The 11,650-nt window shown below is 42.1% G+C and overlaps 1 protein-coding gene and 1 pseudogene across 1 annotated transcript; both read left to right on the top strand.

The window, feature by feature from the left end:
* Window positions 1-241: 241 nt before the first annotated feature.
* LOC132892727 (H-2 class II histocompatibility antigen, A-F beta chain-like) lies at window positions 242-2,731 on the top strand. The gene is made up of 6 exons (XM_060931067.1): window positions 242-297; window positions 910-1,173; window positions 1,341-1,604; window positions 1,691-1,843; window positions 2,529-2,567; window positions 2,668-2,731. The coding sequence occupies exons 1-6, from the start codon at window positions 270-272 to the stop codon at window positions 2,709-2,711; spliced, it is 792 nt and encodes a 263-aa protein (XP_060787050.1). The 5' UTR covers window positions 242-269; the 3' UTR covers window positions 2,712-2,731.
* A 2,824-nt stretch (window positions 2,732-5,555) lies between these two features.
* LOC132892680 (uncharacterized protein K02A2.6-like) lies at window positions 5,556-11,347 on the top strand (annotated as a pseudogene).
* The last annotated feature ends 303 nt before the right edge of the window (window positions 11,348-11,650 follow it).

The raw sequence follows: 11,650 nt of genomic DNA, 5'->3' as shown, positions 1-11,650 counted from the left end.
CGAATTCCACGTTGATTGGGATGTACAACAGGAGAGTGCGTGGAAACCTTCGTACGCACTGATTGATACATCCGGATTTTTTTGGTCGTACGCAAATTTCCCAATTTTGACGTGCGCACATATTTAGTGGGAAATCCACGCAGGTCTTTGTACATGAGGCCCCTGGTCTTATTTATGTGCGTGTGTGTGTGTGTGTGTGTGTGTGTGTGTGTGTGTGTGTGTGTTAACGAGAGACCATGCGGCTGTGTGCTGTTTCCTTTCTCTGCATAATGCAGGTTTTATTCACACTGAAAGCAGGTAAGTGATGAGAATAAATCACTGCTGTGTTCATTTATTTCTGTTGTGTTGTAGCTACAGTGTTTTTTCTCTCATTAATCTCTCCCGTCATCAGAATCAGAACTTTACTCAGTTTTTAAAACTGAATCCGAATTTTACTCAATTTTAATAGTAAAGAAGAGTAAAATAATAACAAAATTTAAAGACATGATTGATGTCTGAGTTAAAGACTGTGTAAAATGTAAAAAAAAAAGTGTGTAAAGTATGAACAGAAATAAAGTGGTTTGGAAAAGACCTTCACATGGGGACACTTCAATGTCTCTTGTTATATTCAGTTGTGAAAATTACAGTTTTTTCCTCAACATAATGTAAAGTTCTAATATTTTAATCTGGGAAAGTCACATTTAACATTGCATTTCAATTTCACTGAAAGATTTCACTAAAACACTGATAAAACCATTAAAAAGATAAAATATCTTTAAAGAAGCATTTTTCTTTATTTATTTATTTCCTTCTTTCTTTGTTCTTCACATACATACAGTATGGGTGAATCAGCCCAGCGCCTGGTCCACTCTCTGTGCATGTTCCTCACAGTTGTTCTGATTTTAATAGTTAAATCTGTTATTTTGACAGTGAATGGTTACTATGGACATCAGTACTTCCTGTGCTACTTCTCTCAGAATGTAAGCACCGTTGAATTCATTTACTCTTGGTACTTCAACAACTTAGAATATCTGAGGTACAACAGCACTTCAGATAAATACATGGGATTCACAGACAGCATGGTGTCGGTGGTGGAGCAGTTGAATCAAGACCCCAGTAACAGCCTCTCTTTCTTGGTTGGAGAAATCTGCTTAGAATACAGAAATAAATACTATAACGACATCCTGAAGACAGGTAGAGTGAAGCCATTTTAAGTGTTTTATTATATAAAATCAGAACAATACAAACTCTTACCCTGTTCTGTTTAAACATTTGGTTTACATATAGTTTCAGATCATCTACATTTTAAACACAGACCATTTCAACTTTAGACTTTAATTGTTGGTCCTTGTGTTTCTCAGTGAAACCTGAGGTCCTTGTGAGGTTACTGAGGGCCGAGGTTGACCTTGAACCAGCGGTGCTGGTGTGCAGTGCGTATGATTATCACCCCAAAGGAATCAAAGTGTCATGGCTGAGAAATGGCGAGGTCATCAGTGATGGCCTCCATCACTGTGATGGCTCCTCCACCGGTGAGCTTTCAAATGGAGACTGGTACTATCAGATGCACAGTTATCTCGAGTACAGACCGAGACCTAGAGAAAACATCTCGGTTATTATTATGTTCGGTTATTATTTACTCACTGTTTGCATGAACTCAGTGTGTAACAGGAGATTTAGATCATTTACAATGATTTGAAACACAACTAACCAGTTAGTGTTCTGCCTTTTGTGTTTCTTGTTGATTTGATAGAGGCTTCACTTCCTGAGGCTGAGAGGAATAAGCTGATTATCGGCATTTTTTTCCTGGCGTTTGGAATCGTTTTGGCCATTGCTGGATTTCTTTATTACATGCTGAGCTGTAGAGGTCAGTACAGAGAGAATAAACTAACATTTCAATGAAACTGAATTCAGATTAATTTTATTGTCTTCATACCTCACAGCATAACAAAAGGCCTTCCTCAGCCAAACATCACAACCACAAAAGTACCATTTAAAGTCACCAGACGGAGATCAGATATGCCATGCATTCATAACATTCATCAAAAATATGTACGCTAGTATGAAGAGAATCAGCCTTTCCAAAACTTTCATAAATCTGGCAGAAATTTTTATTTCCATTTGGCTTATCAGAAACACTTACACACAAATTTACTAAAACTTTGATAAACAAGACTCAGTGATCCCAACCATCATGTCCAAGTCAACCAAAGCTCCCTTCAGGAATCAGTCCTGGAAAGTACCATCTCAATCCCTGGATGAAGTTCCTTTGAATATCTTTGATGGGATTAAAAGAAATCTGTTGTAGCATGAAAATCAAGGAACATTAATGAGTTTAATATTTGAATAGAGAGGTGTTGGAAGCCTGTGTGGTCCTACCAAAAAGGCTTATTCGAGATTATAAAGTATAACAAATGTACAAAATAGGGGTTGAATAATTTTGGACATGGACATTTTTTAAGAATTCGCAGGAATCTCTGTTCTTGATTTCATGTTGTGACATCAGCGTTTTTGTTTATGCTGTATGTTTTTATCTTTATCTTTCTTTCCAGAATGTCCTGCAGAACCAACGTCACAGTCGATATCTTTAGGTAACACAAAGATGTTACGTAACACAAAGCCATTTGTGATGCTTAAACTAATTCCAATCTCAACTCCAAATTCATTTATTATCTGCTTTTGTCTTCCCAGAGCGCACTGTTTCAGAGACGAGTTCAGAAGCTTCAAACCTATAACCTACTGCTGTGATTTTTTTTTTTATAAAATAACTCGATTCTTAAATGTAAGTTTATATTGTACCCCTCCTAACCACCAGGGACAATGTTTTAATGCCTGGATGCCTTCACATCCCGAGACCTTTTACACAAAATCACACACTGACCTTTTGACATATAAACTATATAGACCAGCACTTTATGACTACAAACTATTCTCAGTAATAGACAACATTCTTTTTGCTATGACAAGGATTTTTTTCTTAAGCTGTCTGTGTAAAATTTTGACTACTGTTGGAGATAAAGGTGAACCCATCCTCCAAAGAGAGCTAGAGCTTCATATTAATCAAATCAAATCAAATCAAGTTTATTTGTATAGCGCTTTTAACAATAAACATTGTTGCAAAGCAGCTTTACAGAATTTGAACGACTTAAAACATGAGCTAATTTTATCCCTAATCTATCCCCAATGAGCAAGCCTGTGGCGATGGTGGCAAGGAAAAACTCCCTCAGACGACATGAGGAAGAAACCTCGAGAGGAACCAGACTCAGAAGGGAACCCATCCTCATTTGGGCAACAACAGACAGCCTGACTATAATATTAACAGTTTTAACAGGTATAACCCTCAACTGTCCTCATGGGGCCGTCCTTCACAGGAGTGGTGCAATAAAACTCCAACCAGATACAGGGCACCAGGATGGACCAAGCAGGTCCGAGGGGCAGAAGAGGCCAGCATCTCAATCCCAGGATCAACATGTAACTCAGAGGGACAGATTGGGGGGGAAGAAAGAGAGAAAGAAAACACGTTGTTAGGTATGCCCTAAAAATGACAAGTATTAAATCTGTGTGGTAGGCTCGCAGAGACGAGAGTCTTTACATCAGGCATAACACACAACAATGGCATGTTAATATGGTAAAATATATCATGACCTGCTCTGGCTGGATGCTTGATTGGGTGATGGGAGCACACTCCTCAGCAATGATGAGATGCAAATGGGACCCTTAGGGCTGGCCAAGACAATTCAGTTACATTTCACCGGGTCTGGGACATGTGACAGAATGTCTGATGGCCGATTCCCTGCAGGCTATGATAGCCAGTCGAGGTCTCCACCCTCTCCACCAAAAGATTTCCTGTTGACTCCATGTAACTCAGAGGGACAGATTTGGGGTGGGGGGGAGGGAAAGAAAACACAGGTGGTTAGGTATGCCCAATGTCACCTGAATAAGTAGAAACAGTATACATATTGCACTGAGTACAAGCAGGGACTCCGGCAACTAACTATGACAGCATAACTAAAAGGAGAGAGCCAGAAGGTAACACAGGCATGAGGGGCCCCGGGACATAAAGCAGCAGCCACTACACCGTCAACAAACTCGAGTGAGCAAGCGAGTGGGGACTGACAGCATTCATACATCCCAGTTTACCAAAACACTCTATGTCTGAGGACCCTCCAGATCTACTCCTTTACCTCATAAACACCATTAACAAAAGGCTTGACTAAACAGATCTGTTTTCAGCCTAGACTTAAATGCTGAGACTGTGTCTGATTCCCGAACATTACTTGGAAGGCTGTTCCATAACAGTGGGGCTTTGTAAGAAAAGGCTCTGCCCCCTGATGTAGCCTTCACTATACGAGGTACCAGCAGATAGCCTGCACCTTTTGATCTAAGTAGGCGTGGCGGGTCATAGAGGAGCAGAAGTTCACTCAGGTACTGTGGTGTGAGACCATTTAGTGTTTTAAAGGTCAATAGTAGTATTTTATAATCAATACGAAATTTGATTGGGAGCCAATGCAGTGTGGATAAGACAGGCGTGATGTGGTCATATTTTCTAGTTCTAGTAAGGACTCTTGCTGCTGCATTTTGAACTAACTGGAGCTTGTTTATGCACTTATTGGAACATCCAGACAGTAAGGCATTACAATAATCCAACCTGGAGGTAACGAAAGCATGGACTAGTTTTTCTGCATCATGCAATGACATTAAATTTCTTATCTTTGCAATATTTCTGAGATGAAAGAAAGCTATCTGGGTGATGTTATCAATGTGAGTTTCGAATGAAAGACTGGGGTCAATAATCACTCCGAGGTCTTTTACTGCTGCACGTGAAGAAACAGAAAGGCCATCCAGAGTGACTGTGTAATCAGAAAACTTACTTCTAGCTGTATGTGGTCCTAGTACAAGTACTTCAGTCTTGTCAGAGTTAAGCAGAAGGAAATTAATAAGCATCCAGTGTCTAATGTCCTTAACACATTCCTCAATTCTATTAAGCTGGTGTCTCTCATCAGGTTTTACAGAGACATACAACTGTGTGTCATCAGCATAACAGTGGAAACTAATACAATGTTTACGAATAATATCGCCCAGAGGTAACATAACATATTAGCTTGTACCAACGATATTCCATTCTACTGAAATGAATCCAAAATTCCTTTGCCATGTTGTCAAATTTGGAGCCAGAACTGCACAGAAGAAATGAGAATCAAAGTCAGGTACATCTGCCCATCTGATAGACCCACGCCCTTTCCCAATACCAAGGTCCAGCATATCATCAAGGCTGTCAATCACTTAATTCCCAAGTGTTGCCATGTGTGGTATCCTGACTGAAATGTATTACATGCACTACCACCCCACACCACCAGGTGTTATGGTGGACCCTTTAGAACTAATGCGATACTCAATAGAGAGGTAGTGAGAGAATAACCAGTGACTTGTAAGTTGAGTTCGTGTGTAATAAAAAGCCAGGAACGGGATGCCTGTGAGTGACATCGTCCTTTGTGATTAAATTATCACATATTGGTGACGAGGCTGTTAGCAAAAAGGGCGAATACAGGACCGGGAAGTTAATGAGCACAAATGACAACATGAACGTGACAATAGGTACCCTGTCGGCATTTGATTCAAAAGAGCAGACTTGGGAAGTGTACTGCGAGATTCTTGAGCAGTTTTTTGAAGCTAATGGAATTGATGATGGAGATAAGCAGAGAGCTATCCTCATCAGCGTGGTTGGACCAGCCACATACAAGCTCATAAGGAACCTGGTGAGTCCGGCTAAGCCCAGTTCGAAAACTTATGATCAATTAACAACTTTAATGAAAAACCACTTCAATCCTAAACCGAGCGAGATTGTGCAGAGATATAAATTCGACTCGCGTTCCCGTCAGTCTGGTGAGACCGTCAGTGCATTTGTAGCCGAACTGAGAAGATTAGCTCAGGATTGTAACTTTGGCACTACACTGGAGCAAATGTTAAGAGATTGTCTGGTATGCGGTATCAACGATGACAGGATTCAAAGACGTTTGCTGTCCAAAACAGATTTGACATTTGAGAAGGCATTTAAGATTGCCATCCCAGATAACAGAGGGTCGTTGATTCGACGTGGAATCATCGGCATGTTCTTCGACCTATACGCCGTCGAATCACCGTCGATCACCGACGTTGATTCAACACCGCTTTGCTCATACGAGTTTCCATTGAAACGACATTGAAAAGTGGCTGGTGGTTGACAGAGAATAGACCCCCTTTCACCCTTTATTCAACTACGTATTTCGGTCGATTTATAGTTGAATTTTCGGCGATGATTCATCCAACTTTACTTCCTGTTTTATGTACAACAGGAAGGCTACAAATTAAGCAAAACAGGCTAAATTAAACTAGCTAACAATAAAGCATCGGGGCTCTTGCCTAGGATGAACACACACATGCATACTTCAACCATGAAAGTGAAACTTAATTTATATCAATGTGCGTAGGCTACGTCCTGTTTAATGTACAACAGGATATAAAAATGCATGCAACAATGCACCTCTCCTAATGTTTGTCAAGCTATCTAATGAGGCATAACTTTTAACATTTATAAGGAACAGAACACACTTGAACAAGTTCTTAGAAACATTTTATGATTTATTTATAATTGTGGCCTATTCCTCCTGCGGCGCAGACCTGTACATGGAAACAGAAAAACATAACCAAAATTAATTTGATGCAGCATTGATAAAGAAAGTCAGCAGTAGGCTATGGGTTTCTAAATGCCACCCTACCTCATTATTTGGACATGGGGAAAAACTATATTTAAAATCCAAAGAGGGATGGAGGGAGGAAAATTAAAACAAAAGAAAGAAATGAAATATAGAGTAGAGAATATTTGATAAAATTAAGGATGTTTTTATTCAGTAAACATTTAAAAAAATGTTCTACAACACTCTAGCCTAGTGACTTACCAGTAACAAAATAGACTTGAAGTATTCAGATCCGCTCTGCATAAAGCAGCTAAATCCTCTCTCTGTCTCCTGGCAGAAAGCTCCTTGGTTTGCTTGTGTCTCAATCACAGCTGGTATTCTGTAGAAAGACTTCTTTTCACCTTTCCCATCAACTTTGTTAGAACCCTAACACAGCACAAAAGTTTACCATTGTAGGTTTATGATGAACCAAGTGCCTCGTGGGTTCACATACCGCACGCTGCCTTTATTTCCCCCAAATCACGAGTTTGTTGGTCTTCCAATGTGGCGCAGGGTTTGTTTACTTCCGGTTTTGGGTGACGTCAGTGAAAGGGGTCTAATGGGGGCATTACCGCCACCCACTGGATTGGGGTGTAAAGCATTCTGAACAAAACGTGTAAACATAAACATAGGAGAAATGAACCCGTTTTTCTAACTCGTCCTCGCTTAGTCTACTTTTCTTTTTTGATTAGTCTGGATTTGATATTGTAAATTTAAATGTGAATCAATGTATATTCATCGGACATGAACAAATGAATAAATCTTGAGTAATCTTGAGGCGTGTGTGTCCGGGGCGCGGTGTCGCGGGGGGGGGGGGGGGATCGAACGAACCCTCCGATCCCCCCTGGCTACGGGCCAGTTGCTCATCCTACCAGTGTTGAAAACTGGCCGGCAAAAGTGACAATGGTTCAACGTCGTATATTCAACCTTCTCTGACGGTCGACAGATCAACCTTTACCCACGTTGATTCAACGGCGATAAATCGACCCTCTCAGACGGCGGAGAAATCGACGTTTCACGGCGCCGTTTCAACGTTGATTTTCTGACGTACGACGGAAACCGACCATTCTGACCAAAACTCTACGTCGTTTCAACGACCCTCTGCTATCGGGGATAGCTGCCGAAGCTGCTAGTAAAAATGCACAAGACCTGCAAACCAAAGCACCATTAACATGCAACAGCGTGAAAACGGAGGGAAAAGAGAGAAAGGGAGGAGACTGGAAAATGAAGGAGTGCTTCCGATGTCACGGAAAACAACACAGCACATTCGAGTGTAAGTTTAAAGAAGCAAAATGTCACTGTTGTGGGAAAATAGGGCATATTGCAACGGCTTGTCAAAATAAAAGTAAAGGAAGCACGTGACCAGTGAAAAGAATCCACACAGAGAAGAGTGGCGTGAGCATCCACAAAGAGCACACAACGTAAGCGAAAGGCAGGATGGTGATAGTTCTTCGGAGCAAGAGGAAGAAGCATTCACATTAGCCTGCGTGGAAGCAGAAACCTCAATAAAGAGAATTAAGCCGTTTGAAGTAAAGGTGGAAGTGAATAGGAAGAAAGTAAACTTTGAAATTGACACAGGATGTAGTGTGAGTGTTATGAATGAGACAAAGTTTCAGGAGATATGGAACAAAAAAAAGCGTCCACAGCTAAAAGAAACCAAACTCTCACTGAGGTCATACACAGGAGAGAAAATCAAAGTAGTAGAAGTAGCAGATGTGGAAGTGACCTATGCACAGTAAGTGAAGACACTGCCCCTAGTGGTGGTAAAGGGTACTGGACCTAGCTTGTTAGGAAGAGGATGGTTAGAGGCTCTCAAGCTCAAGTGGAATGAAATAAAACATGTGAGAACAGAGGCACAGGCGCTACAGCAAGTACTCTCAAAGCACGAGGATGTTTTTAAAGAAGAGCTAGGCATGTTAAAAGGCATGAAAGCAACAATTCGAGTGTCTGCTGAGGCCCGTCCTAAGTTCTATCGGCCCCGCTCAGTTCTGTGTGCCATGAGGGTGAAAGTAGAAGAGGAGTTAGAAAGACTACTGAAAGAGGGCATTATAGCACCTGTTAAGTATGCTGAATGGGCAGCACCCATTGTACCTGTCCTGAAGCCGGATGGTTCTGTCAGGATATGTGGCGACTACAAACTAACAGTAAACAGTGCCTCTTCACTAGAGCAATACCCTATTCCCCGCGTGGAAGACTTATTTAAAACACTGGCAGGAGGGAAACAGTTCTCCAAACTTGATTTAAGTCATGCCTATCAACAGATTGTGATGGATGATGAGTCTAAAAAATACCTAACAGTAAACACACACTGTGGCCTGTTCACCTACAATAGGCTCGCCTTTGGGGTATCATCTGCTCCGGCAATTTTCCAGAGAACCATGGAAAGCTTGTTACAAAGCCTGCCCAGGGTGGCTGTGTATTTAGATGACATTCTGCTGACTGGGAGAGACGAAGCTGAGCACCTGAGCATGCTGGACGAGGTACTCAGGAGACTAAAAGAAGCTGGCCTGTGACTTCACAGATGCAAGTGTGCATTCTTACAAAATGAAGTGGAGTACTTAGGTCACAAGATCAATGCAGAAGGCCTGCACCCAGTGCAAACCAAGGTGAGAGCTATTGAAGAGGCCCCACAGCCAACCACAGTGACTGAATTAAAAGCCTACCTTGGTCTGCTGAATTACTATAACAAGTTTCTCCCTAATCTGGCCACATGCTTAGCACCACTCCATCAGTTGCTGAGAAAAGATGCTCAGTGGACTTGGAACAAAGAGCAGGAAGATGCTTTTAGAATTTCCAAACAGATGCTGAAATCAGCCAAAATCCTGAGTTACTATACAGTGGACAAAGACTTGGTACTGGCATGTGATGCCTTACCATACGGAGTGGGCGCCATGTTGTCTCATGTCATGGAAGATGGCAGCAAGAAGCCATTAGGCTTCATGTCACACACACTGACACCAGCCGAGAAGTGCTATTCGCAACACAACAAGGAGGGGTTGGCCATCATGTTTGGGAAAAAGCAGTTCCATAAGTACATATATGGACAAACGTTTACAATTAACACCAACCACAAACCGCTAATATCACTTTTCCATGAAAAAAAGCCTGTTCCACAGATGGGGTCACCGAGAGTGCAAAGGTGGGCAACATTGCTCAGAGCATATGAGTACAAAATCATATACAAACCAGGCAAGGAACATGCAAACGCTGAAGTGCTGAGCAGGTTGCCTCTGCCACAAATGGATGAAGAGGATGGCACAGATCAAGTCCTCATGCTTGACATAATGGAAGACCCACCAATCACAACAGCTCAAGTGAAGCAGTGGACAACCACAGATGGGACACTCTCACAGGTGCTATTCTGGTGTCTGAAAGGATGGCCAAAGGAGGTGGATACAGCATTCAAACCCTACAGCCAGAGAAAGCTGGAGCTTAGTGTGAAAGATGGATGTGTCCTCTGGGGGGCGAGGGTGGTTGTTCCAAAGAAGGGAAGGAACATCATTTTGAAGCAACTGCACCACACACACCCAGGAATATCCAGAATGAAGGGCCTAGCATGCTCTTATGTGTGGTGGCCAGGGATGGACTCCGAGATCGAAAGGGAAGTTCAGTCCTGCCACAGTTGTCAAGAAAACAGGAAGTGTCCAGCCGGGGCACCACTTTATCCATGGGAGTGGCCTGAGACACCCTGGAGCAGACTGCATATTGATGATGCAGGTCCTTTCTTAGGCAAGATGTTTCTTGTCATTGTAGATGCACACTCCAAATGGATTGACGCAGATCCAACAAACAGTGCAACTAGTCAAGTTACTATTGAAAAGCTCAGACAGTGTTTTAGCATGCATGGTCTGCTCCAGACAATAGTATCTGACAATGGAACTTGTTTTACAAGTCAAGAATTTGAGACATTCCTGAAACAGAATGGCATACAGCACATGACATCTGCGCCTTTCCACCCGGCATCCAATGGCCTGGCGGAAAGAGCCGTTCAGACATTCAAATAAGGAATAAAGAAAATAAAAGGAGACACTTTGGAAACAAAAATAGCAAGATTTCTGTTCAACTACAGAATCACACCACAGACTACTACTGGCTTGTCACTGGCAGAAATGCTTATGTCCAGAAGATTGCGTTCAACATTGGATCTTCTACTGCCTGATGTGAAGTCAAAGATTCGCAAGAAACAACTCAAACAAAAAGAACAACATGACACACACAGTAAGTGGAGGAGTTTTACTTCTGGTGATGACGTGTACATTCACAATTACAGCCATGGACCCAAATGGATACCAGCGGTCATAGATGAGAACACAGGACCTGTATCCTATACAGTACAGACAGGAGACAGATGCATGATGAGACATCATGTCGACCAAATCCGAAAGCGCCATGCAACGTTGAACGACATGTCCAGACCAGAGGTGATGGTGCAGCCTAACAGTCTTCAGTTTCCAGAGCAAGCAGTGGAGGTCTTGCCAATAGACTCTGCTGTCCCAACTTCAGTGGAAGGGGAAGCGACTGAGCCTGCTGTGACAGCCCAGGTTCACCCTCCAGCTGACGATCCGTCAGATGCAAGAGCAGAATCATCACTGGTACTGCGTCGCTCTGAGCACACAAGACAGACTCCTGCTTACCTAAAAGACTTTGTAAGACAGTAGTGAGTTCCCTCAAGTAAGAGCAAGAATGCGCTCTGGGATTCACTGGAAGGATGGTAGTCCACAAGCCAAATACGGTTTTGAGTGTTACAGGGGAGATGAAATTAACTAACCTGGGATTTTTTATGTCTTAAATCTAAGAGAAATGAAATAAACTGCTGCATGTGGAGGGGGTGAGGTGGGGTGGAGAGCAATATAGTAAAACAAAACTTGATTGCGTAAGTATGCTCCCTGAAATCAATTCTTGTTGAACTTGTTAAGGAGGAAACAGAATTAGAAAAGCAACCAAGAAGACAAGAGTGACTC

Source organism: Neoarius graeffei, chromosome 10, assembly GCF_027579695.1.
Source record: "Neoarius graeffei isolate fNeoGra1 chromosome 10, fNeoGra1.pri, whole genome shotgun sequence".
NCBI lineage: Eukaryota > Metazoa > Chordata > Actinopteri > Siluriformes > Ariidae > Neoarius > Neoarius graeffei.
This window is presented reverse-complemented; position numbering and strand designations above follow the sequence as displayed.